The sequence below is a fragment of the Lonchura striata genome, chromosome Z (genome assembly GCF_050655825.1).
Source record: "Lonchura striata isolate lonStrDom1 chromosome Z, ASM5065582v1, whole genome shotgun sequence".
Taxonomy (NCBI): Eukaryota; Metazoa; Chordata; class Aves; order Passeriformes; family Estrildidae; genus Lonchura; species Lonchura striata.
In genome coordinates this window covers 688,774-716,683 of record NC_140740.1, presented here as the reverse complement: position 1 = coordinate 716,683, position 27,910 = coordinate 688,774, and the positions used below count along the sequence as shown (strand labels likewise).

The 27,910-nt window shown below is 42.5% G+C and overlaps 1 protein-coding gene across 4 annotated transcripts in view; it reads right to left on the bottom strand.

Annotated features, from left to right (window-relative positions):
* The window catches only part of MSH3 (mutS homolog 3), a 94,148-nt gene that overhangs the window by 21,600 nt on the left and 44,638 nt on the right, over positions 1 to 27,910 (bottom strand). For 3 of the 4 annotated variants that reach the window (XM_085566389.1, XM_085566386.1, XM_085566387.1), the window contains exons 13-19: positions 19,335 to 19,467; positions 11,102 to 11,289; positions 8,420 to 8,588; positions 6,203 to 6,267; positions 4,860 to 4,976; positions 2,835 to 2,942; positions 1,168 to 1,282 (exon numbers count right to left, since the gene is read on the bottom strand). In XM_085566389.1, the coding sequence (XP_085422515.1) occupies positions 1,168 to 1,282; positions 2,835 to 2,942; positions 4,860 to 4,976; positions 6,203 to 6,267; positions 8,420 to 8,588; positions 11,102 to 11,289; positions 19,335 to 19,467 (895 nt within the window). The remainder of the gene's footprint in view (positions 1 to 1,167; positions 1,283 to 2,834; positions 2,943 to 4,859; positions 4,977 to 6,202; positions 6,268 to 8,419; positions 8,589 to 11,101; positions 11,290 to 19,334; positions 19,468 to 27,910) is intronic. The other variant, XM_085566388.1, reaches the window with a different exon arrangement.

Genomic DNA, 27,910 nt, shown 5'->3' with positions numbered 1-27,910 from the left:
AGGGGGAATGGAAAAATAAGCTGTTTATTTCAGGGGATTTAAAAGAAAAAAAATTTCCTCAAGTTAGATATTTGACAACATTTCAGCTGAAAACATGACAGGAGATGTATTTTCCTCCTGATTCCAGCACATCAGTTGAAAATTGGAAATGCTTTAATAAACTGGTTCCCACCCACCTCTCAAGAAAAAGAGAACTCAAAGAACTGTAGAATCAAAATTGATTCTGCCATGATCACTTGGTTTTGTAATATTCAGTATTTAGAAAGCCAGCATAAGAATGGGACTAAAGAAGGAAAAGTGCACGATGATTCCTGAATGACATGCTGAATTTTTTTGGAAGTGCCATCTGTCGCTTGTTTGAAGTTGACAAATAATTTTGAAAACATTCTCTGATGTATCACAAAATATCTGTAGCATTGTTCAGTACAGAACAGCACTTAAAAATGTTCCCCAAGAAATACACACAAAATTGAATGCTGTTTTTACAGCAATGTCCCGTTCTGGCAGTTGTTTCATACCTTTTCTACATTTACTGCACAAAGAGGCAGAAAGAAGTTGTGAGGATATTTTTTATATTCATTAAGAACAGCTATTTAATATTTATAAAAATATATGGAGAGCTAAATATTTAACGAAAAGCTTCAAACAGGTATGTAATTTAAAAGACAGATTGTAGTTTATCAGGAAAAAAAGGCTGTATGACACTAATATTTCCATAGAGAAAGGAAACTGCATAGCAGAGAAATACATTAACAAATACAAGCAAACTTAGAATTAATCTGAAAAATTGAACCTGTAATATGTATTCTTCATATTAAAAGATTCCAAGAATTAGGCAGAGTTTGACAAAATGTGGACTCCCTACGATGACACTGTTAAAAACCCTGTAATAATTAATTTGTTTTTTGAAAATAACCATTTGATTGAAACACCCATTCTCCTAATTTTGAGATTACTTTTCTTTTTGCCTGGAGACTGAGCAAGGCTGTAAAGAGAGCATCTGGCAGCAAGGAATCAGCAGAGGGACAGAACAGACGTGGTGACATCTAGCAACACGTCTCTGAAATGCAGCCCAGCAGGCTGCATGATTTCCATCACCTGCTTCCACTCCTCACCCCAGCTCTGCCCTGCACGACTCTGAAGCTCAGTCAGTTCCTGGGTACTTACTGAAAGGCTGGTGGTGTTTGGAACATACTGCTCCTGCTCTCCCAGCAGAACATCAATCACAGGGTGCCTCCCGTTTTTTATGATTATTTCACGACGATCGTCTTGCACGGTTGGTCTGCAGAAAAGGGAAGGTATTAATCTCAGTGCTCTTTGTAATTGAATATGTAAAACTACTGTAACTGAAGCCTGCAGGACTGTCACCTGTGATGCAAGTTTTTGTGGGAAAAAATACAAATGATAAAAATTAATTACTACTATCAAGTACTTTTGAAGAAAATATTGTCTAAAGAACACTTTCTCTGAGAAAAAAACAAGCCACAGAATTTTAAGACTGAAATTAACTAACACTTTGGGTGGACTTCTAAGGGAAGATGTGGGGAGTGAGATTTTTCTTGGGTTGAAGAATAATAATGCAATTTTAAAGAAAAATGGAGATCAAAAAAATGGCATCCTGCAAACAGAAAGCACTGGGGAAAGAGGTAGAAACTGACAATGGTGGAGGGATTAGCACAAAGGTAATTCCAACAGCTGTACAGCTGAGATGAAACCAGTATGTGGACAGTCTTAGGCCTCTTACCATCTCTTCAACGGCATTCCTCAAACTGAAATTCACTGGAAGTCTGCAGGGTGGACACTCAAACACCAGGTGGAGATCTCTGGGCTGCCCACGCCATCACTCAGAGACCCTGCTGAGCCCCCAGCACCCTGCAAGAGGGGCTCCCCTCTCTGCAACCCCTCTGCCCCTGCCCTGCCTCATTCACCTGCCTCAGGCAACAATCCTCACAAAACAAAACACATTCCTCCAAAACAACACCAAAGTCCAGGCTTTCCTTCAGCAGCCCTCTGGAATTAATTATTGACACCTTCCCTGCAGCTGAGGTTTCCCTGAGAAGTCTCCTTCCTTCCTAGTTTATAAGCTCTAAGCCACTCTGAAATTCAGTGAATTATTTACATTCTGCACAGTAAATTAATCAGATTTCAGTTTGTTTTGTCATCTGAGTATACCAAAATAAGTGACCAATTATTTTCAAAGAGATTTTGATAGAGAGACACACAAGATCTCAAGAGCCCGGAAGCGATCAATATTATCTTTAACAGCATATCAAAGCAGAAGTTTTTGCAAGGGGATTTCTCTTCATCCCCCTACCTGTGTGTGGGTCTGGGGCAGGAGCAGCAGCTCAGCTCATCAGCTCCTGCATGTGAGCCCACCTGAGGCATCAACCCTGCTCTGCAAGCTGGAACTAAGATTTACCTATTAATTACCTGAGATACACCTTCCAAACATACCTCAGACACCCTAAGCTCTTAGGTGTTAGAAAGATACCATAAACTCAGACCTGTCCGTGAATAAAATACGATAATTTTTTACAGAAACACAGAAAAAAAGTCCATGAGAAGTCCAGCATTTATTTACACGCAAGTAAGATATCATCTACTAGACTCAGGTCAAACAACAAACATCAGGATGTCAAACTGGAACTGCAATGTTTACAGATTTGCATTAAGTCCAGAAGCGTTGCTCTGCAAAATCAGACTAAGTTTAAACTATTGTACACAATTTTAACAGTGTTTTTTATCATGGCACACATATTAACATGTCATTTAAGTATGCTCTTATAATTCCATATGGAATCCTACGTAAAAATTAAAAATTAAAAATTGATTACCTGCAGTAGTCTCCTTGTTTGGCCACCTGGGCCAACGAGAACAGGCAGTCCACAGTTGCTAGGTGACAAATGGCTTTAGACACGGGGTGATAATGTTCACTGAAACGGCTGCATCGAAACAGCAAAAGTTACACAAAAACAGGGAAAGAAATAATTCCGGACAAATACAAAAGGATTGTCAAAATGCACCCCATGCAAGCTCCTCACAGGGCTCCTGTGCTCTTTAAATCACTCTGAATCCAAATCTCCCAGCAGTGTATCAGATAGAGCATGAGGACCTCATTCAAGAGGAACTTCATCTCCCACTCTAACAGTGAATTATTTTTTAAGCACAGAAAATCAGGCACAATTAAATTCATTAGATAGCTCATAAAGGGTCAGCAGCTGATCACTGCTGCCTAAATGAGGTATACAAAAATGCCACAATTTATCAGAATTTATATAGAACATCAGCAGGTGAATCCAGCTGTTGATTCAGCCTCAACCGTAAGTTATAGTTAAAAAAGAACCAAACTAAGAGGTCTGAAAACAGGAGTTGTCTAAAATTTCGATGAATAAATTATGATATCTACAACAGAAAATTCAAGAATTCATTTTCAATTTATGGTGCTGCTTCCCCAGCACAATAATGACATTATCAGGAGAACAGAGTTTTCAGTGGAGTTCATTCTCTTGGTCTTCTGGAATTTCTTTTTTCCTCTCTCCTGGTCTCAAAGCGACAATATAGAACATAAAACCAGCAGGAGAGCAAAATTTAATAAAAAAAGACATAAATGAATGGAGGGGTGGGAAAGAAGAGCACTTTCCTACACACAGGTCTTTCCTTTTTGTCTGCTGCTCTCTGACAACACTACTGAGAACAGACACGTGAACACGGAGACAACTCTTTTATAGTACTGCCAAGGAAACACAACTGGAGAATTGTCAATTGGAATGTCTTTCCAGTTTCTACTCAAATTTTCAGAATTTCTGGGCTCCTAATGGGAAGAAAATCCAGTGAGACAACTTGTGCAGGGACTTGTTAACGTCTTGCAAACTATCACTGCATGACAAGAGGAACAATTTCAGCAGATCTGCAGTTCATGAAAATAAAAAATAACAGATAGTCAGGCAACTGAAAAATTAAAGGCATTCAGAACTTCAGGAAGTATTTTTTAAAGTCCCATTTTAAAGATCCTTTGGCTCAACAGGCAAATAACTCCACTGAAAGCTCTGATCTCAGAAAAACACATGCGCCAGATGTGAGGGACAACAAAATTCCCACTACTTTCTAACTAACTCTCATAGTCAGGGTATCATACAAGATATAAAAAATAATAAAATAGCTGCATAATATTAATAATTGATATAATAAAACCAATGAAACCCACTAGATTCAGTTTTCACTCAGAGTCAGTTGTACTTTCAGATTGTTAATGCTGTGATATTATTTTTCAAAGGTTGGGAAACACCTTGTATACTTAATCGTGTGTTTTCACCAGAATTTTAAAACGTAGAGACAACATTGCTACTCCCAGGACTCAGGCTAAGAGGTCTTGTGTCACCCTGCTCTTTTGAGAGGTTTAAAGTTCTTCTAAAAGTTTCTTATGCCTTCTGATATTTACGCATTTCTACTGAATTTTCTCACACTGTTCATATAAACAATGATTGTTTTGCATTCTTCTTTGTGGGAGGAGAGAATTGATGGCCTGTTGGTTTGACCAGTGTGGTTGGAGAGGTGGCAGTTTCATCCTCCAACCCACTGTCACTTTTACTATGCTCTAGATAGTAGAGTCAGGAAACAAAGTTTGCTTTTTGTGGTTCTTTTTCTTTACTTCTACGTCTAACCTGCTTGTGTGAGTTATTTTGTGTTGTGGTGTGGCAGTCTTGGTTCAAAGGGAAGAACAGATTTTAACCGACCGCCAGCGGGGCTCTGCGGACAAGCACTAGGGGTTTGTTTCGGAAGGAAGGGTTTTTGTACTAGGGGCTTTGTTTCGGGAGGGTTTTGTGCCCCGTGCCAGGGCAGGGTCGGGGTGCAGCACTCACTCCAGGAAGCGCAGCCACTGGGCGCTGCAGGCCAGGGCGAGCTGCTCGCGCAGCCGCTGCAGCGCGCGGTAGTTCTCCGTGACCAGCGGCGCGTGGAAGCGGCTGACGGCTCTGGTGCTGCGGGGAGAGAAGGAGAGGGGCTGTGGGACCAAGGCTGCAAAACTGGACTCGCTTTATTAATCTCAGGAGCTCTCCGTCGTGCCAGCCAAGCCCGTTGGCTCCAGCGACCTCCGTGGTGAGTGAAGCGCTGGCTCACGGCACGCTGCCCACTCAGGAGCTCTGGAATGCTCTGCACAGCACCCCAAACCTCACATCCCACAAAACTGCTCAGCAACAGCTGCCCAAGTGATGTACAACCAGCTCGACAAAAACAAATTCACTGTGAAGAGGAAGCGTCCGTGATAAGCCTGAAATAAGCATACTTAATACAGATTGTCTTGCTAGTTTTCACTTGAGATACTTGTTATTTATTTATGCATTTTCATTAAGGACTCAATTTGGCACGACCAGGCATTCTTTTACAGAATCCAGATGAGCCGTAATTTGCTCACCATGTTAATTCTGTCTGATCTGTGCACTTCTCAGTATTAAATGAAATTTAATTGAAGGAGAATTGAGAGTTAATTCTTGCATAACTGAATAGAGCATCACAACAGAGTTCAACTTAGTGAGAGATGTCTGTGCTCACACATTATACACTGGGGCTTGTAGAGAAGTCAGCACTTACATGGACATTGTAACTTTCAGGTATTCAAACCATAAATCAAATTACAGAAAATAAAAAAGCCAACTACATAAATCAGTCCAGCTCTGTTTCACCTGCTGGAAAATTATCCAAAATCCCACCTAATTGCATTAGACCAATTACCAAAGCATGAAGAACTGAGTAAATAAAATGATAATTTAAATGCACTGAATTTACCAAGATGTATACGCAGATGTTTGCACAGCTACTTTAATCTTTCTGTATGAAACAACAACAATCAAAACTGTTTGAAGGATTTGCATGTGCAAGCTACAGGCACAACTGAGTCAAGGTCATGGATCTGACACCAGTACATGCACCTTGAAGGACTGGGTGAGTAATTCTGTGCTCTGAAGATGTACTGTGTAAAAACAAATGTTGTAACAAATAAATTTTTCTCAGTTTTGTTTGTGTTGTTTTTTTTTTCTTTTAAGCAACAGGTTTACAATTTGGTTGGGTTTTCAGCTTAAAAAAACCCCCAACAAACCTTAACACATGGGACAGTGAGAATATGTATGTAAAGAATTGCAATATCAAAATACCTCGGTTTTTTCCTCTAAATTAAAACAGAACCAAACTTCAAAGACATTTTACATACCTACTAACCATAACCCAGTCAGACGGCACAGATGATTTATGGGAATTCTTGACTTCTATCAAAAACTGAAATAACAGAAATGTAATGTTACACACCATGAGGAGTCAGGAAGTCTAGAGAATCAGAATCATCATTTATCCAGAAACTGCAAGCACCAGAGGAAAGCCATGTTCAGGCTGAAGAGAAGGAGAAGCCCGGAAGGGAACGCTCTTTTCTCCCCAGAAGAAGCTGGGGTGGTGGCACACATCAGCCTCTGCACCTGCAGAACTTTGCTGCAGGTTTGAGTGAGCTCAGGGTCAGACAGTGAGGCACAGGGACAACCAGCAGCAGCGTCAGGATGCTCAGCAGTGAGATCTAGAGTGACGTGTTTGTTTTACATGATTCATGTCAGTTATCTCTGTAACAATAGCCTGAGGCCCTGCGTGTCACAGAGCTGAGGCATTCTCACGTCACAGAATTCAGCTGGAAAACAGATTTCCTGCAGAGATTAGGTTAACACAGAACCTGACCACATTTACGGAAAGCCACGAGACTCGTGTCTGGCAAAATTTCTCCATTGTAGCTAATGAGATTTAGATAGAAATTTCCAGAGGAGCCAGCAGACACCCCCAAGAACAAACAAGGATAACAGTCCTAACACAAGAATAGAGCAAGGACAGGGTGCACTAATTTTTAATTCACCCAAAGCACTTCCAAGGTATTTCTCTCTTGTGAATTTTACATCCATCAGAGTGCTACAAGAACATAGAAAGAATACACCAGACAGATCTGAGGAATAAAGAGCTCAAATCAAATACATCCCTGCTCTAGTCTTGTGTTCTATTCCTCCAATACAACTGAGTTTCCACTAGTTCCATTCCTCTGGCAACTTTCTTTTCCCCACTGACCATATTCTCTGACCCCCTCTGCTGCCTCTTTTGGTGTCTGTTGAACACTCACACCAGATGTCAGGAAATAAGAGCTATGCCCAGCCTCTGCACCCCTTTCATCAAGGCACCAGACATACCTCTGTCTGCAGAGGGTTCTGATCCATGCCCTGCTACAAAGGCTTCCCCTCTAAATGTGTGCAGTGACTGCTGCCTCTGACACCACTTTTCAGTCCTTCCTCAGATGCTCTCCTCCCTTTGATCAGTTCGTCTCTTTTCCTTTACTTCACACAGATGGCAGCTATTAACCCAGCTTCCCTGAGAGAAACCTTTCAGATCCTGCTCCTCCCTGCCTCAGACAATACTCAAACACACTTTTCCACTTTTCCCTTGGATTTCAGCCTCTGTGCTGACAGCCCACCCGACTCCTGGGCCACATGTTTCCTGTTCTCAGCTTCACCCTCAACAGGAACATCCAACTTCAGGCCTTCATCACAGGCTGCTGTCTCTAATTCATCCCTTCCCTCGTTTTCAGCAGCGTCTATTTTCTCCCTCCTGTGTCCTTTGGATCTTTCTCAGCTTCCCAAGTGCCCCACGGGCCAATTCCAGCCCCTTCGCACCCTGTCCTCACCCACTCCTCTTCTACTCACAACTCTCATTCTGTTTCCTGACTCCTTTCTTTCCCCAGTTTTCTGTTTCAGAGTTTTTCCCAGCTTCCTACTCTCAGTTCCAACACTGAGCAGTGCTACCTGACTGCTCCTTTCAGTTTCCCCACAAACGTGGCAGGGTCTGCTGTCTCTGTTTTTCACCTCTCAGCTCACTGGATCACATCCTGCCCACACTTGTGCAGCATCCATGAGCAAAAGTTCCAGTCCAGAACACCATTTCCCAGAATTGGAACTAAAACAACACTTGTCACTCTTTAATACTGTTCCCTCTCCTCTCCCATCTTTCAAATTACAGTCTGACTCAGCACTTAGAAATCGTTTCACCATTCTTCAAATTAACCAAATGCTGTGCTTCCTGGTTCTCCGAGAGTATTCCAGTACTTAACAGCCATACAATTAACCTTGGAAGTATGTGTTTTTACGCAGACAGAAAAGCAAAGCATTACTGAACCAAATTCAACTGCACTAATGTGTTTCTATTATTTAAGTCACTAAAGTGATTGACTTAACAAATAAAGGAGTCACACGGTAAGAAAGCTGCTCTTCAAAGTTGTACAGAAGATTATAGGCAAATGCCCTCATGAAGCACCACACTCAGTGAAGAGAGTTCCAGCTAGGTCCCGCTTTTAAGCTATTTTCTAGGCAAGGATGGGTACAGTCATACATAATAAACCCCACAGTACCTCTTGACCCGAAACTGCAATGTACTCTGCAGAAGGGTTCTTAATCTGTTTACGAATATCCGGCAGATGCAATTGGATTTTAGAAAGCACATCCTGGATCTCCTCCTTTTTCTTTCGGATGGCAGGGAAGTCCGTCAGGTCCTTGAACAACTGTGTTTTATCTCCAGTCCTATCCACAAGAAATGCAAGGTAAAATAATGGTAAAAAAAAAAGAGAGATGTACCTCGGTTCTACCAACTGCATCCTTATTTTGTTATTTTTATTTGTTGGAACATCAGCTTAATTCCCTTCTGAGTACAGATTTTCAGGTCATGGCACAGCCCATTTACTGCTGTGCTCATGACAGGAGCAGAAAGGCACTTTGTACACAGAGCACCCCAGCTGCTGACTACACCTGTACTGTGGTGAAACATGAAACTTCAGGTGATTTCTGCATGCCTCGAGCCCAGATTTTCAACACATTTAGAATCTGGCCACATTTGGGCACATTTTTTTAAGGATTGCATGGAAAAATCCCACCCTCAAGGCCCTCATCAAAGCAGAATGCCAACAGTACTTTCCCAGAGCAGCTTCCTTCTTTTGTCCAGAAAAGATTACCCACAATACTTTTAAGCACATACAAAACAATACCCTTTTCTAATTTCAGTGCCAGAAAAAAATGACAGAGTTCTTTTGGCAGCACTAACTCAGGTCAGGATTGAAACCTGAAACAAGCAATGCCATTCAAGTGGTTAAAACTGGGAAGCTGAACTAGTAATTAAAAATACAGCTGTCAACAAAAATAACAAAAAAATTAACTTGCCCTAGTAAGTATCAGGCAAACAATAAAAAAGCACTGTGATCAACCCTAAGTTAATTGCAATGTAACTTTGCATTTTAGAGCCAATACAGAACTCTGCAAGTTAATTATATAATTACCTTGAAAACCAATATGTGGAGAGCGAGTAATTAGCCAACTGAAAGTATTACAGCATGAAAGTAATAAAAAAATCTAATATTCTACTTCCTCCACTGCCCCTTGGCCTGCAAATGGAGCTACAGCTGGAGCCAGTGGCAAGGCAGGCAGCACAGAGCTGTGCTTTGGCTGTGCACTCCTCCATCCTTGGGATTACGTAAGTGACAGTGAAGATGCCATTTTGAAGTACAATACTAATTTTTAGAAACAATTTCCTGCTAATTGGACTCGTTTCCATGGGAATGCAAGGCAAAAAATAAAAGATCCCTAGTAGCCAGCAGCTGATTGTAAAGATTGCCACTGCTAGGTGATGCCTACAAAAAATTGTAATGTTGAGAGGTTCAAAAATAAAAATCCCAAAATCTCAATCTACCTGTTAAAAAAACCCAAAAACCTGGAGAAAGGAATACTTTTGAGAACAATTACAGGATTTTATCCACACCTCATACCAAAAGTAACATGTGATGCAGTCTGTGCACAAGTGTGTACGTGCATGGATGGATGTGAGTGGAAGCCAAGATTTTGATGAAAGAAATGTTTTTGAGTAAAAATAATACCACCACATACATTTGGCATATGTAAAGGCCAGAAAGTAAGTTGGCTTAATCATTCTGAATAAATGTAAATACAATATACCCATTCTACAGATCATTTATATCTTGTATACTATTCTAGCCATTGTTAGTACAGCAACAGAAGAAAACACCCCATGTTTTGAAACTACCTACACTAAATCTGGTATAATTTAGATTGCTATCATGTAGATACAGTCTGTTTTGGCACAAACTGTCACAGCTATAATTGGGCACCAGGAATCAGCAGAAATCTCATAATCCCACCTCACCAATGGGCAGAGGAAATCCTCCTGCCCTTCTCAACTTCTAAATTTACACACCTTGGGTCCACCTCTAAACCAGAAGCAATTAAAATAAAGTTCTAGGCTTTGATTCTTAGATTTATTTTTCAACTTGAGTTTGGAAAAGATAAAAAATGTTTTATAAATGAAGTGGATGTTTATTTTTAGTCTGTTCCGAATGAAAAAGGTAAGACTATGCTGCCCCCATAGAACAACACACTAAACCTTTTGGCACAACCTCAGCAAAGAAAGAATCTAGGGATGACAGTAGAGGCAGCAGTGCTTCAGAACAAACAGTACACACCAAATTATTTAGAGATATTCTCCAATCCAATGCTTATTAATCCAAATTTAGCATCTTCTTCCCATCTTTTTTTCTTCAGGGACCAACAATGGACATAATTAAGGCAAAAAAGGGCAGACAGCTTTGATGAATTCTCACAAAAACAGTGGAAGGCATATTGCTGACAGCAGAGTTGCCCCTCTGCTGAGGGTCAAGTCTTTCTTCAAAAGGAATAGCTTCTCTTAAAAAGAATTAATTAAAAAGCTGCTAAACCAATTAACATAATGCGAAACATATTTTCCTGTAAATTCATCACCAAAAACAGGTGAGAAACTTTCAAAAAATCATTCAGCCTCAGGCAAATACCCTCTAGGCAAAATACTGCCTCACCTAGTTTAACTTTAAAAAAGGAATGTAAGCCATAGGAAACAACAACCTCTGCTTTAACCAAAGGGAACTCTACCTACATAAATATGAAATAAAAATATAAAACTGACATGTACTAAACCAAGAGTCATAATTTGCATAACTGAACACATTTACTCAGAAAGGCTAAGAGGCACAGAAGAATCACGGTTGTTTACTTACTTGGCTGCTTCCTCATTCAGGATCTTTAAATACTGCTTTACTGGGGAGAGAAGGTCTGGGATTTCCAACAGTGCATTTTTTAATAGAGAAGATCTCACATGGGACTGTATGACTGGGACCAAAGTTTGAATTTCCAAATCCAGACGAGACAGAGTGCTGACTATCAAGAAGAACTCCTGGGTAGAGCACTGAGAAGGGAAGGAATGTCTGAATCATTACAAACAATTGCATTTTCACTAACAGGTTCATCTGCTTGTTCAAAATGTGACAGAATGCAAATTAAATGCATGGACAGTAACAGAGCTGCACCATCTTGCCCCACTAATCAGGGGGGTTAATTAACCACAACAATTGCCCCAACCCTTGTCCTCAGGATTTTGTCAAGAGCTGATCTCCAGTGCTCCTGCTGCTGGGGGCAGATGTGCACACAAAGGCAGGAAAAGGGGCAATAAGGTGCAAACAGCAAAAAAAGCAGGTGGGGGACTGTACAAACCAGGAACGGGACAGGACTGCTGAGGAACGTGTCCCCAGCTGTTCATTTTCCAGCATCACTCTCATTCCATGGTTATGACAATGGGAAGGTGCCAGCAGCTCACATCCCAGCAGCAGAACAAGAACTTAATGTTACAGCTTACTTTAAAAGCTTTATGACCAGTCACACAAAGCAAAAGCACACTGGCACTAGTTCTATCCAACCTCTATAAGCACACATACCTTTGGTTAAAGCAATGCTCGCTTATTTCCAATACAATACCTGCTTGTAAGCCTTAAGATACAATGCACAGAGCTCCATTATTAAGCTTAGACCTTCCTAATATCTCACCAGAAATACTTTTCTGCACCTTAGGGAGTTATTCTACCCCAGTGTTAACACACAGACCATTGCTCTATTTGTCCTTTCTACTTCTTGTATAATTTTTCTGCTGACAAATCTTATGGCTACTGCTGAGCTCTCATCACCATCCTGCTGTCTCTGAGGCCTTTTGCAGCGTGCCCAAAACCGTCTGATTTTAAGGAATCCCACAACTGTTATGTGTATATGGCATAATTCCTGCAGATAAAAATTGTCATATATATTTTATATATTTATTGATAAGAAAACCCCTGGTAAAATATGTTTAAGCGCACAAGTCAGTGCGGGGGGGATTGCATCACAGTGTATCCACCTGGACAAAGGAGGGAGGACTCCGTTCACGTACAGTTGGACATGGCCAGGAGATGGATCACCCATCAAGGTGGCCCAAGGAATGATGAATACACAATAAATACCAGAAATTGAGATAGCCAGAGCCATCAGGGTGATACATCTCAACACCAAATTCCGCAATCACGGGTGTTCATCTCTCTCTGGACATGTGCTGTTCAACTTGCCACAGAGAAAAGAATTCCGCCTGAATACGTGCAGTCCAAAAAGGAAGAAAAGGGACTCTGCCTCGAGCAATAAAAACCATATAAAAATCAGCCAGACAGAGCAGTCAGTGTGGAGCACAGGAGACCCTCTGCTGCAGCAGTCAAACCCGTGCCTCACACAACACTGACACCCGGGCTCAGCACTGACCTTTTTGATTGGATTGTGGCTTTCTTTTTTTTCCTCCAAATTTATACTTGGATCATTTACTAAATTTTCCTTAATTAACAAATTGGAGCATTCATTTATAAAATCACCAAAAGCACCAGCTTTAAAAGAGAATCCCCTCTGCCTTTCTGTGCTACCTGTGGTGTGCTTCCAGCACTTTGCTGTTGGGTTCTGGATGCTCCCCAGTGCCAGCACACTTTGTCACCTTTAAGTGCTTTTCAGGAAGGGTTTTTTGGGCAGTCCCCACCCCTCCTGCACACTGCCAATCCCCCCAGCTGCCCAGCAAGAGGCAGTGCTGGCTCTGCAGTGCTCCCTGCAGGACCCAGGGCTCCCAAACCTTGCTGAATTCAGTCACACTCCCAGGACATCCCAGTCTCACAGAGTTTGAAAAAGGTTGTCCATAAATAATTATGCTGTTTTTTTTTTTTTTTTTTGTATTTTACTGATCTGTAGAAACATTCCTCCTTTGGCCTTCTGAAATTGTCCCATCAGTCAGCAGATAACTCTGAAAGAAAACCAGTTTATCTTCCTCACCTGAGGATGCAAGGAAGGCAATAGGATATATAATATCCTTTGTCTGCCATATCCTTCTGTTCCAACTTTTTTTTTTCTCTTCTACGACAGGAATGTAGAATTTAATTTCTGGACAGGACTGTATGGTGACCAGTACAACACTGCTCACAGAAGAAGCAGTGAATCACTATTTCACAGAACACATCCACATTTTTATTTTGTCACCCTTTGTCTCTTAATTTCTTCCCAAAAGTAAATTTTTCTTCCTCTTCCTTCCCACACTCAAATGCAAGAACTAAGGAAATCCTCTCATTTATTACAGTGCAGTTATTCCCAAGGAATGTCTGTACCCAAACGCAGAATCAAGTATTAGCCAAAATGCAATTTAACCACAGGAATTCAGGAGGGCCACAGACACTGCACCCTGAATGCTCCTGGAAAACCTAAGCTCATCTATTTTACAGAACCACAGAGTTCTGTGGGACAGAAGACACACATTAGAAGGTTTCCCTGCAAATGCTCCAATTTTTCTGTAATTTTCTTTTTGCCTGCTCTCAGGCACATACACTCCTGTGTGTGCTTACCACTAACCCATAATGCAACAATGACCATCATGTAAAAGTGCTATCAGACAGCACAATTTCCCTTTCCATTGAATTAATCCAAATATCTCTAGTTTTACTCTTTTGTATTACACTAACTGCACTGTTTTGTTGCTGTTAACACCCTTCAAATATCTCCAAGCCTTCTGTTCTCTTTTAATGATCAATGTAACTAAAAAAAAAAAAAAAACCAAAAAATAGTCTTTTAGTCTTGCTTCATAAACAATCCATTTTTCTGCCTCATGAAAACTCTGGGTTTCCTCTGCACTTGCTGCAATTTATCATCATCTTTCTGATAATCTGGGATTTACTGCTTCTGTCTTACAACAAAATTAAACAAAATAATAAAGAAGTAAATATGTCAACAGTGTTTGAAGTCAAAGCACAGAGGAAAGGCCTGAAACTAAACAAATGATAAATCCCAGCTCGGACTCCAAGTCAAATAAAACACTTTCTGACTGATTGCATCACCATCACCATCCTCACCCATGGGGATGAGGGCTAAAATCCTGCCAGGTTTCTCCAGATGTGCCCAGGAGGTCCCTGATGGCAGCAGGGTGATGCACAGGACAGGGGAATGAGCAAATGTGCACACCCAGAAATGCATCAGCTGCACAGGGGAGCTCATCAGGGTGGGGGGTTAATTGTTATTTCTTTAAAGAAGGAAATAAAGGGCCCTGATCAGTGCATGACCTGTAAGAGTGGGGGAAAGGAGGTGTTGGTGGGCACAGGTGAGGACACCTGGCTGAGGTGTTTGCAACAAGGCTGGTGAGGCTGCTGAGGCTCAGGTTTCACAGAGAGGAGAAAGCTGCATCTCAAGGCACCTAAAACAACTCCTGAAGTTATGAGGTTTGTCAGAAGATGGTTCATAAGCACTCCTAAATTGGATGGCTGACAGGACACTGTAAAACTCACCTGATGAGTTAAAACCCGTTTGATTCTGTGACTACAAGCCTTTGGAGAGAGGGAAATTCACCGTGTTTTACTGCAAACCGCCTTGTGAAACAGGTGTCACCCCAAGAACGGGGTGAGCATAGCTTTTCTGTGCTTATTCAGTGTTCCTGTTCCCCCTCGCTCTACGTTAGTAACACTGCAGGACTTTGCATGTAAAATTTAATGTCTCCACTGCAGAAATCATTTACTAAGCAAACAGGTAACTTGGAACAGACACATTCAAATAACTCTGAAAATCTGGGCTCCATCACAGTGGGACTGATTCCATTCAAATTCTAGGTAACCCCACAAAGATACACACTGTGTCATAGATAGAGGCTTTTAAAATCCAGTAAGAATTGTTTACACAAAGCAGGATTAACAGTCTTGCATTCACAGAAGATTCTCACAAGCTGATCCAATGTTATTTTTGAAGTCTGCTTTTGAGATGACACCAATGACAGCCATAACTTCTCTGGCACTGGAGAAATAACCTCAGAGCTGACATTGGTGCCAAACAATAGTTTCAACCAGAAGTTTATCAAAGTGTCCTGCAAATGGATGCAGGGAAGATCACAGAGATCTAACACCCTCTCAGCAACACTGACAGCAATTCAGCCCAGTCTGAATTACTGAAATTATTTCCAACAGAGACCAACAGCCAACAGCCACCAACCACTTTTGACTGCAAGGTAAAAGTGTTTCAAATTAAAAGAAAATATGGGTGTCTAAATGCAATATACATTTATCACTCCTTTCAAATTGTAATTCTCACCTTTATCTCTTTAGCATAGGGAGTAGACTTTGGTTTGGGAGAAATGAGGTATTTAATTTTAAGAATATTAAGTCCCCTTGTTATGACTTTATATTAATCAGCTTAACAGGGAACAGTTTGCTCAAATCAGCATTTATCATTGCAAACCTAAAAATATCTGTGATGCAGAGTCTTTAAGAGATTAAAAGTGTCGTATAAGCAAGATGTGCATGATATTACCATAGTAGGAAAAAAAAAAAAAAAGGAAAAAATACAAGGTACATGTAAGCTGAAGTCAAAGGATCATCGTATGGGGAAAGTGTATTTAAAATGTATTTACTATTCTACACAAATAGTAACTAATTACTTGGGCTATGTAACAGGTATTAATTTCACACAAGAAAAAACAAACCAAAAAGCCAAACCATAACATTTTTCTCTGACTCTTCTGAAACTTACACCCTCTTCAATGGAGTATCAAATGCACCTTCCAGGGAAGGGTGTATTTTCAGCACCACTGAACGACTTTAACACTTGGCACCCAGCTGAGCTGCACCCTTTTCCTCTGAGGAGCCTGACTGTGCCCCAGAAATTGTGAAATATTCACTGGAAAGGGGAAGGCAGCACACAGCCCCAGCAGGAAACCTTCAGAGCCTGACCCAGAACTGAACAGGTTTTCCCAGGGGCAGAACAAACTGAAAGGATGCTTTACTACACGTGGTGGTAAGGTTTGATTATTGCTCTCCCTCCTTAGGGAAACAGCTCCCCTTTAATCTGTTTTGTACATCTAATGGCCAATTGTTATGATAATTCCTTTGGTGACTGTGCTTTAGTCAAAAAATAATGTTTACTGGGCGAAGGGTACAAATAAGATAAACATTTATGGGTTGAGCCTGTGTAAATATTTATCTTCTGAAACACACTGAAAACACAGGAATGAAAACAGCAAGAAACATCAGGTTGGCCCTGCAGGACACATTTCCAAAAGTACAAATGGCATGTTTACCCTGTAGTGGCTGTAAAACCTGCTCAAACATCGGTCACTGACCCTCTTTTGCCACACTCTAAGAAAAGGCTGAACAGGCTCCACTTCAAATGAGGCAAAAAAAGTAGGGTTGTGCCATTTGTACAGGGAACGCCTGTGGTGCAAACTGTGCTGGGTGATTGGTGATTCTCCTCCGAGCACCACCTCTGCCACCAAGGCCTGGTTCTGCACCAGCTCCAGGCACTACTCAGACAAAACTCAGTAAAATTCCCTGTTTCTCAGATTCCTTTGCAGCCTGCCTCTGAGTGCCACCCAGAAGTGATCACACATTTCATCTCCAGCCACCCTTCTTCTCTCCTCTGCAGTTGGGAGCATTTTCTGGTCGAGTGCTGGACCTGCAGGAACTGAGAGCACCAACCAGTCCTTGTGGAGTAATTCCTCTCTCCACAGCAACTGCAACATTGCTTTTGCCTCCTTAGCCACTCCCTCAGTCCTTTTCCAGGCTGGGACAAAATCACAGCTGGACTTGGTAATACCCAAGGTAATACCCAACTCCCACTGTCAAAATACTGTTCTAATTCCAGAGTGGTTATACCTGGGGTAAATCAGATACAGGTCTTGGTGGTTTGAGGTGATGGGAACTTGTGAAGGGCCAGGTTAACAATTACCAGCTTGAATTATGCTATCAGATACGATAGCAGGCTTTGAAAAAAAAAAAAAAGAAAGAAAAGAGTAATTCAGACGAGGAAAACAAACAGACAGTGATGTCCTTGACCACAAGAGTTCCCATCAGGATGCTTTGCCTTGCAGACCATTGTGCTGCCTTCATTTCCTTCTGTCTTCTCCAGAGGTTACTGGTGCCCAGGGCTTTGCACAATACAATTTCTGCAGTGGCTCACCTGAATGTAAAAAACATTCCAAGGAATGTTTAAAATGACTGAGACACCCCAGCCACGTCTGTACACTTCAGGCTCTCCTTGCACAGCACACCTCCTCAAATAATGCCTTCACTGAAGTGTGAAGGGCCTGGAGGATGAAATGCTTGTCACATTCACCTATTTTTCCTGTAGCTGACACTGAACTAACAAGCACACTCCTTCAGTGAAGCCATCAGAGTGTTCCACTCGGAGTCCTGGATCCCTTAAGGGAATGAAATGGCACTGAACTTCACTCTGGACATGTGGGAGATGGAATTAACAGAGCTGCAAGGCTGTAGTAGGAACTGAAATGGCAGCACTCACTGCAGGGAGGGAACTCAAAATAATCCATGAAACCCATTTGCTCCATGCTCTTGAATATGTATCTGCTTTGCTGGGGCCTCTCTTCACTCCATGTTCACCATCTATGCTTTGGAATCAGGTTCCTAAAGTTAGATTTTGATTCTTTACTGGAAACAGACCACGTCTCTCAGGTTCATTGCCATCTCCTCAAAGTCCTACATGTCCACAGGGATCACTCAGTGCTTCAGGTCCTCTCCAGAGTGCTCTGCACAACCCAGGCTTTTAGCTTTTACCAGGGGAAGCAAAGCCATCACATCAGAAGTGTGTGCTTAGAGCTTTCCCCCCTCATTTACCCTTTTTAGGGAGTCTGCTGGAGCTTTTCTCCCCTCCTGCAGCTTCCTTCCAACATCTGACTCACTAAACACATCTTCATGCTGCAGTGGCTGCTGTTCAGACACTCTGCATTGTCACCTCATCTCAAAAACCACACGAAAATCCAGGTCTCTGCATGGCTCCACCTAAAAGTGAGCCTACAGCTGGGAAAGGCAAGCAGCTCTACAGCAGGGAGGGACATCTGAAGAAATAAGTACACACAGAAAATAAAGCAAAGCCAAACAAACCAAGGAAAAACCCCACAGGGCAGCAGCAGAGCAGTTCCAGAATATTGTGAAAAGCAGATACATTCCTAGAAACCTGTGTATGAAACTGAAATTAGTTAAACTTAAATAAGAAGTGAAATTATCTAATTCCTGGGCAGTTGTTTGGACAAAGAAACCAAACAATTTTATCATGTGAATATGGTACACTTTAGAGGATGGGCAAAGTGGTGCACACTCCCTCTTTTCACAGCCTTCCTTAAGGCTGGACTTATCCATTCCCTGAAACACACAAGCCTTTCCAAGAGCCAAACACTGCAGGGCTTTAAAAATTGTACAATAACTGGGTTTCAGATTTTCAGAGACAGGAAATGGTTATGCTGTACCATCCAAAAAATTTCAACTTTGCTCTCAATTCTACCCATATATTCCTTTATCTAAAAAAAACCCTGTCAAAACAGGTAGAGCAGTAGAGCAGTGAAATAAAAGAACACGAAGTACTCCACAGGTGCCATTGGCACATTAGTCTGCTTCAGCTAAGAATTGTCAGTGCCTCATCTCTCATAAGCAGTTCCTATTAGAATGTGGACCTGAGGTCCAAACTGGAGAATTTACAAGCAAACCAACATTCATTTGCAAACAGCTAGCAGCAGCCAAGTGGTTCCCCTTGCACGTGTGATTTTAGATAAGCATATGGAATGCAAAGCTTTGGTTCAAAGGCAAATAACAATTGATGGCTAAAGGGCCTATTGCACCATCCCACCCCCCTGAATCCAGACACAAAATCATGAGTGCTGCACACGTTTGCCTCTCAGCACTAGCAGTCCAAAGCATGTGCTTTAGAACCCTACCAGACATTTCTGTCAGCTCATCACTGACACAGAGCAAGGTTTCACCACATCTGGTTCCTATAAACCCACAGCCCTTTAGGATGCCAGCCTCAGTTCTGCTAAGCAGAAAACATTGTAAAAAAAAACATGCAAAACCAAAGGAGTACACTAAGACAGAATGATGCTGTTTAGAAAACAATAAATTAGTGAAATGATGGGTGTACCTTCTTGTGGAAAACACTGCAGAGGCCTCTCTCCAAATCTGGCAGCTTACAAAGAAGATTTTGAATCTGACCAAACACACTGGATTCTGACAGCAGAATTTCAGACACAGCATCAAGACGGGCATTTATTTCACTGCAAAAGAAGAACAGTATTTAAAACTTGTGTTTCTCTGAGGGGTAGGGGGAGGCAGTGAACCTCTTCCTCTGGTTTGTTTTGGGTTGATTTGCTTTATTCTTTGACTAATGCCACATCCTCATGAGCAGGCTAGGAGAAGAACTGAGGAATGCAGAGAATCTTGGGATTTCATTCCAACTGCAAGCCAGATCCTGGACATGAGCTCATTCTCCCCTGTCTGTACTCACATAGTGCCCAATTGCACATGCTCTTGATGTTGGGAACAACGAACCCTGACGATTCCACCCCAAATGTGTGCCTGGAGGAGGACAGAGGGCTTGGAGCTCACACCTGCACCCCATGTACCACACTCTACCCCAGCAGGTTGCAGACACCCCTTACCATTTTGTCCCCCTGTCTTATCCTCACCAGTGATTGGTAATTACTTGGATCAGCACTGTGTTGGTTTTTCTACCTTTTTTTTTTTGCTAAAACCTGTAACATTTATCTCCCTATTTCAGGACTGAAGTCACAGAAACATCCTCCTGAAGTGAGGAAACACTTTTTTTAATGAAAAGAGGTGATTCCCTAGCACTCAGCAGGTTCCTTACAATTATTTTCTTAAAAGCAAAGGGCTGCAGAAATGGGCAACAACCACCAAGTTTCACCCAAGTTTTTACAGAGTTTCCTCTGTGTCCTTCCAGCATATCCATGGACTGGCTGCAGATTGCAAAGATGACTCCACTTCTGCTTCCCATGCAACCAAATTGCCTTCCTGCACTGGGAGTGGGGGTCACTGGGTGCATCCAAAGCCCATCCACCCAGCAGCTCAAGGAGGAATCAGTCCTTTGATGCAGACACTCCACATCCCAGACAACTGTGTGCAAAAGCAGCCCAGCCCACGTTCTCAAGGACCAGCGAGGTGCTCAGAGCTCAGCCAGCACAGAGGGATGGGAACTAAGGATGCAAAACAAACTTAAGATTTTTGTAAGATTGCCTGCCTTGCCCGTGGCTTCTACTGCAGAGGTTTCAGGCCAGTTGCCAGTGTGGCTGCTCATAAATAATGTCCATGAGGAAAAAAAAGAAATCAGGCACCTCCACAGGCTGCAGACATTGCAACAGTGCAGCAGTCAGAGGCCTCTGGCCCTGAAGACAGCTGAATGTAAGAGTCCTTGAAATTTTATTGCACTTCATGTGAAAGGGGAAATCATGCCTAAACACAAATCTAACAGCCCTCATGTGCCAGTGTCACACTTCTTTATGCCAGACAGTAACAGCAGCTCCTGGTGTTACCTCCAGACAAGACCCTGATGCCCAGAGCAGGGATCTGGGGGCTCAGGATGGCCACAGCAGCAGGGACAGCCTCTGCTGCTGGTGCCACTGCCATCCCTGGATGGGACAGGCTCTCTGACAGCACCAGAGCACTCCCCAGGGCTGGGGCTGTCCCAGCCCTGAGGAGGACGGGAAGGTCACACCTGGCAGGCACAGCTTGAGCATCCTGCTTCAGGTCACAAGAACACCTGAGCCACTGCCCCAGCAACGCCAACACACTCATTTTCAAATCTGCCCCACTCCTGTGGGCAGCCAGGCACCTTGGAAGCAGGTCCCACTGACAGCAGCTCACAGGGAGGAACCTGAGCAGGGCTGGCAGAGCCACAGAACACCCTGAGCACACAGCTCCAGCACCAGCCAACATCTGCAGTGACGTCCTGAAGGGTCAGTGTCACCACCCACAACCCCATTTTCGTGGATAATTACTGACACTTGCTGTACTTGAAACCCTGGAACACTTCTCCTCCACATGAGAGAGTACTGAGCTATTAAATTAGACACATATGTACCTTAAAGAAGATAAAAACCTTCATTTTTCATTATTTAAAAGCACTGTAAGCAGCAGAACTCTGTTACTTAATTTAAACAGCACTATTTCTATGTGGCTAGCTGGAAACTGGCAGTAATATGTAAAATAGGTGCAGATATTTGAAAAACTCCTCCCTGCAAAGCTTAATCTGCACTTTAATCATCCTCACATATGGCTGTGTTACTGGAGCTCCAGTAATCTAGAACTAAGCGTCCATACAGTTTTTCTGCTTTAATCCCACAAATAAGAAAGGGCCAGGAAAATGGCCAATGACCCGTTTTTTCCACCCGTAAAGAAAACTGAGTGGGATTCCTATTTCAAAATTCAGAAAGTACAGCAAAGAATTGTCTAAAACACCATATACCCATCAGGAAGGAAAGAATGGGGTGAGATACCATAAAAAGACATGATGAATTACGAAGTCTGTTTTTAAACATCAAATATTTAGATATTTAATATATAAATATTTAAAGTAACAAACATTTTATTGAGTGCCAATGTATAAATATATGTATTACACTGATCAGTTGCTAAGCCATCTCTGAAGGAATCTGTTCTGCTCTGTGCAGTTTGGGGCAGCCAATCTCTGCATGGTCTGGAAAAGAATTCCACCACCAGAAAACCTGGGTCTAACTTTATGCAAAGAAACTCAACAGCCAGCTAAACTGGCTACCACTTCATGCTGTATTTAGGTGCAATATTAGCCTGTCCTTTCTCATCTGTATAAACCATGACAGCAATCTGAGCTTTATCCAATTTTCCAAGCAATCTTCTGTGGAATAATGTAACATAATTCAGTTGACTAAAAGCAATACTCTTACTTCTGCCATACCCTCCCATCTAAGAATAGCATCATTAATACAATACTAAAATCACTTTTCAGTGTATTTAAACATAACAAAATCTAACTGCAGAATTGTTATTGTAGTCATTTAAAAGAACTACTTGAAGTGAAATAATGAGATACTCCCCTGCATTATTCTGCTGCCAAAGAGTGAACAATACAGAAAATTAGAAACGTGAAGAAGATGTTTGAATCCTGAACTAAAAATTATTTTGACAAAGCAGAATGCTGCAGACACGAAAGCAGTGCACTGAATTAACATCTGAGCAGCCTAAACAGGATTGCTGGTTGCTCGTGTGGCAACAGAGATCTGCTGGTCTCTCCTGCAGCAAAAAACCCCAACATTTTTAGATGTGATAATATATCTTTACATTCAAAGCAGAGTGAAATTGATAACGTGCTATACAAGAACTAAGGATATTTTCATTAATGTAAGGTATTATTATTATTTAAATACAAGGTAAATAAATACAAGTTTATCAGAAATCTCTTAACTTATGCTAAATGCACACAGTATGGATTTATTCATCATGCTAAGGACACAACTCAAGAATGGTGTATACAGTTAAGATTATTTTATTAAATCTACTCTAGGACAACAGTGATGTGCAGACCTGTCACTCACAGGAATTCAACCCCTTAAAGAAACATAATTAAGGGTATGAGACAACAAACATTGCTTCCCACGGACTACGGTATCTAAGTCAAAGCCTAGCAGCCTGCTAAACTGCAGCATTGTAAAGAATGAAAATGTATCATTTAAATTACTAATTTATGTATTATCATTATTTTCTGACCTCCTCTCAGACCACAGCTGACTAGAAGACTTTGGATGAGCTGATTAAGTTAAAGACTGTGTTAAATGGTACAGAGTGTCCCCTGCTTTAGACCACTCCTTTCCACAACAGGCAATTAAAGCCACCAAAGCCCACAGCCCTGGTAGCATTACCATTTTGCAGTCCATAAACTCAGGATGTCCTTCCACAGGACAAGCAGACTAAGACTTATATTATAAACAGTGCAGTGAAATTTAAGTGAAACCTAAAAATATTAAGCATCCTTCTGGAGCCATTCACTTGTTTTTTACGTATTTTACTCCCAAAACTCCTGATGCCTCATGCCTCTCCAGAGAAGTCCAACAGGAGAGGACAATCTCCCTGAATGGATCTCAAATACTGAGCAGCAGTGCACAAGCACCCTAAACTTTAGCTTCACATCTGTTAAAAGAACGTCCAAAAAATGCAAATGGCAATCAAACACTTTTGTTTATGCTCATATACAACGTATTCCAGCTATTTGTGCCTAAAAAGGGAACAATTAGCTACTTTAGCCAACATGAATGAATGCCTGATTGCTCCATTTATAAGGAATTAGACACAGCAAAGGGACCAAAACATAGCTAAGCAAAAATGAATCAATACATGTGATGATGCTGCAATCTTTTTCTTTCCCTAACAATTTTGAGATCTCAGGCATATGCTGTAACCTGCATTTGTGCATTTTATACTGGCACTGATTCTATAAAATTGTTATTCTTAGGAGGAAAATTTAGCTCTGCTGCAGGATCAGTGGATTATATTCAGAAATTTCTGCTGGGGAAAAAAGTCCTGCTCTGGATGAAGATGGCATCAAATAGTAACCAGTTTAAGTCCAAAATAAGATGGGACAAGGACATTTAGACAGTTTGTTTTACCACCCTGATATTTTAATTTTGAGAACAAGGACAAAGTCAAACTTGAAAGACTTTCCTTTAGAATTATACTTTGTGTATAGAAGTATAAATAAAGCAGCACTCAATACATTCAAAGTGAGAAAATGTAGAACAAGACATTATTTTATATTAGAAAAGCCATGTCATTGCCAATCTCACTGTAAAGGGACCCTCTTCTTCCCATTTCTACAGTAGATATCCTCCAAGCAAGTCATGTTGCATTAGTAATGCTAATTTACACTTCCTCTTCTTCAGGAGAACATAAGGAACTGTCTGTAGTCCTGAACTGTGCAGCTCTGAATTTTCCACATTGCCAGTCATTCTAAGCTCCTGTGGACAAAGCATATTCAGACTAACAGCAATTATCAATACCATCCCACAAGGCTTTAATATTATAAAAGAATCATCTCGTCCAGAACTGGAAGAAACAGGAGACAAAGTATACTGAAATCCCAGGGAAAAAGTGGAAATCCAGTTTTTGAGAGGTGATTAAAAATTTGGTTTCTCTGAAGCACAAAGCAAAGTTTGACATGCTTTTGGCAACTGCCTAAACAGATACAATTTTCTCCTTTCTTGAGATTTGAACATCAGCTTCAACTAAAAAAGGATCAGGTTATCTTGGCTACAAATAAATGCAGGCATATGATATGTAACACTAAAAATCTAAGAGAGACAAAAGAATATAAAATAAATACAATCCAGGCACTTGTGGGTAACTCAATCTGTTTAAGCTACTTCAAGCACTGAAACCCTCAAACACTTGTAGAGAGCACACCAAAGAGAGATTACTGTGCAAACTGGTATATTCATATCACACAGCCTTCCAGTTTATCTCACACACATCCCTAAGCTTTTAAAATTTTGCATTAGAAATTCTGCTAACTCAAAGGAAGCACTTTTGCAGCAGCGGCCAACAGCAGCCAGGTTCTTCCCAGTTCCAGAGCACGGTCTCTTCCTCCTCCACAGCTAAATTTCTCCAGTTTTGAGTTCAGCTCCAGCCAGCTTTGACAAGGCTGTGTGTTTGGTACACCCAGAAAACAGATTTCCTAGGAATTGTGCAAGAATCAACAGCTGAGCAAGGCACAGACACAAATTAATGCCCAGCCAGGGAAAGGATGCCGTGTTAATTTGTGTTAATTTGTCCGTTTGTGCTGCAGATGGGCAATCAGCACACCTGGGGAAGAGAAAGGCAAAGGAGAATCTGGAAGGGAGGAGGGAGGCAGTATTAACCATGGATAGCACAGGCAGGGAAGGACACATTCTGCAGAGGTGAGGTTTCAGATGGGTCATGTGCAGGGCTGTGTCTATACGGGACAACATCCAAAATAAACAACAAAACAAGAGATTACAACCAGAGCCAGGTTTGCTCAGCCAGGCCCATGTGAGCCTTATCTTTCTCCTCCTCATGTAGGGACTGAAGAAGCACTGGCTTTTGACATCAGCCTCAAGGGTTCTGAGATCTATTTCCCATTAGGAAAGAAATTATTTGTAACTGCTGCACTGTGATAATTCACTTGTGGGGAATTTTGGAAGGAATTCGAGATGGGATCTTTGAAATGCTTTTGAGAATATGATTTATTTTTCTTATCTTTTACATAGGCAGGAAGGGTGAGTTCAGATCACATCTTCACTGCATGGCTCAGAAGGTCACAAGACCTCTAGTTACAAGACCTTTTAAGGAATTATTGACCAATAAAACAGTGCTTACAAGGATATTTATGTTTTTGATCCAATCCTTAAATATTTCGCCTTATGGACTCATGCGACAGTGTAAGTTTTCTTAGCCAATTATGTTATGACACACAAACGTATAGCACTGCAGTCTAAACTTCTTGTTTATCTTTGTAACTACTTTTATTTTTTCTCTATCTTAAACTATAAAACTCTAAACTTCCCTTTCCTTAGTTTAACATGTCTCTGCTTTAAACCAGAAATCCACATTCTCCCTTCCAGCACCTGAGTTTGGAAACCTTTTCCAAGGTGTGAGATCAAACCCTGTGTTTAATGCTAAGCTTTGGCTCACGGGCCCAAAGTTCTGAGAGTTCCCTGCATTTCAGATTCCACACCCCTGGGTGCTGAGAGCTGTCCTGAGCCCCTTGGCTGCTCTGCTGCCCTTCCTGCTGGAACCTCATGGCCTGAGGGGGGACAGCAGCCTTCCCTCACCCACAAATGCTCCAGGCCATCACCTCCTTCTCTTCCACTCCACTTACAGACACCAGGTGAGAAAGGCACGCAATGGAACTTGGATTTCAGAGGTAAGACAACACTTCTATAACCCACAAACACCTAACTTCTGCAGAAAAAACAACCTTCCTCATTCCTCCTAAAAAGCTCAGTTGCTACAGACTGATAGATGCTTATCTCATTATCTTTGTGTTCCCAGGTGAGTAAGACAGGACACTACACGCGTCTTGGTTAAACTTTCTTCTGCCATTTCTTTTTCTCCCAAATGTACACATCTTGTCTCTACATGTATTGCATCACTGATGATTTAAAGAGCATCTTCAGGCTTGCCCAAATGAGTCTGTACACATTCCATCTTTATTCACCCTAATGTATGGTTTCTTCACAGGAAATTTAGTCATCATCCCAAGTGATTTTCAACTCTAAGGCATAAAGCAGTAATTACACCCTCTCACTTCTTGATACACCTACTCACTGACTGGAAAAGATGCAGTACAGAAGCCTTACTTCCTCTGAGAATGTCACTCCAGGAGGCACAGGTGAATTGCAATTATGGAATGTTCTCTGAGTGCATTTGTGTGCATTACTGGGAACAATATTGCCAGATGCCTGATGCACTAACTATGTAAAATTACAACTTGAGAGTCAGAAAGGAACAAGTACACAGAGCAAAATGGCTTCTTTAGCTTCAAGCAGTAGTGCGGAGCACCATCACCTCCAGCCACAGCACCCTGAAAATGCCAAGGTTCACTCTCCAGGAGCAGGAAGGAGCAGAGGGGCAAGAGGAGGAAATAAAGCCTGTGAAGCTGGTTCTGCACTGAGACAAGGAGGATGTAAACTGAACACATTGGTTAGAAAGAGACCTGAAGTGCTGGGGAAACAGACTCTGCCTGCTGTGCTGGGCAGGAGGAAGAGCTCCATTTCCCTGAGGAGCGGTGCCTGAGCTGCTGCCCAGGGGCGTGGTCACTCGCCGTGGTCACTCCCTGTGCTCACTAGCCATGATCACTCTCTGTGGTCACTCGCTGTGGTCACTCCCTGTGGTCACTCGCTGTGGTCACTCGCTGTGGTCACTCACTGGGGTCACTCGCTGTGGTCACTTGCTGTGGTCCCTTGCTGTGGTCCCTTGCTGTGGTCACTCAGCATGGTCACTCACTGTGGTCACTCGCTGTGGTCCCTCGCTGTGGTCACTCACTGTGGTCCCTCGCTGTGGTCACTCCCTGTGGTCACTCGCCATGGCCACTTGCTGTGGTCCCTCGCTGTGGTCCCTCGCTGTGGTCACTCCCTGTGGTCACTCGCTGCGGTCACTCGCTGCGGTCACTCCCTGTGGTCACTAGCTGTGGTCACTAACTGTGGTCCCTTGCTGTGGTCACTCGGCATGGTCACTCAGCATGGTCAATTGCTGTGGTCACTCGCTGTGGTCACTCCCCGTGGTCACTCCCTGTGGTCACTCCCTGTGGTCCCTCGCTGTGGTCACTCCCTGCGGTCACTCCCCGCAGTCACTCGCTGTGGTCACTCACTGCGGTTACTCGCTGCGGTCACTCACCGCAGTCATTCGCTGTGGTCACTCACCGTGGTCACCCGCTGCGGTCCCTCGCCGCAGTCACTTGCTGTGGTCCCTCCCTGTGGTCACTCCCTGCGGTCACTCCCTGCGGTCACTCTCTGTGGTCACTCACTGCGGTCACTCGCTGCGGTCACTCACCGCAGTCATTCGCTGCGGTCACTCCCTGTGGTCCCTCGCTGCGGTCACTCCCCGCGGTCCCTCCCTTTGGTCACTCCCCGCGGTCACTCCCCCGGTCCCTCGGGCCAGCCCCGGGAGCAGCTGAGCCGTCCTGCCCAGGGCCATGCTCCGTGCTCTGGCTCC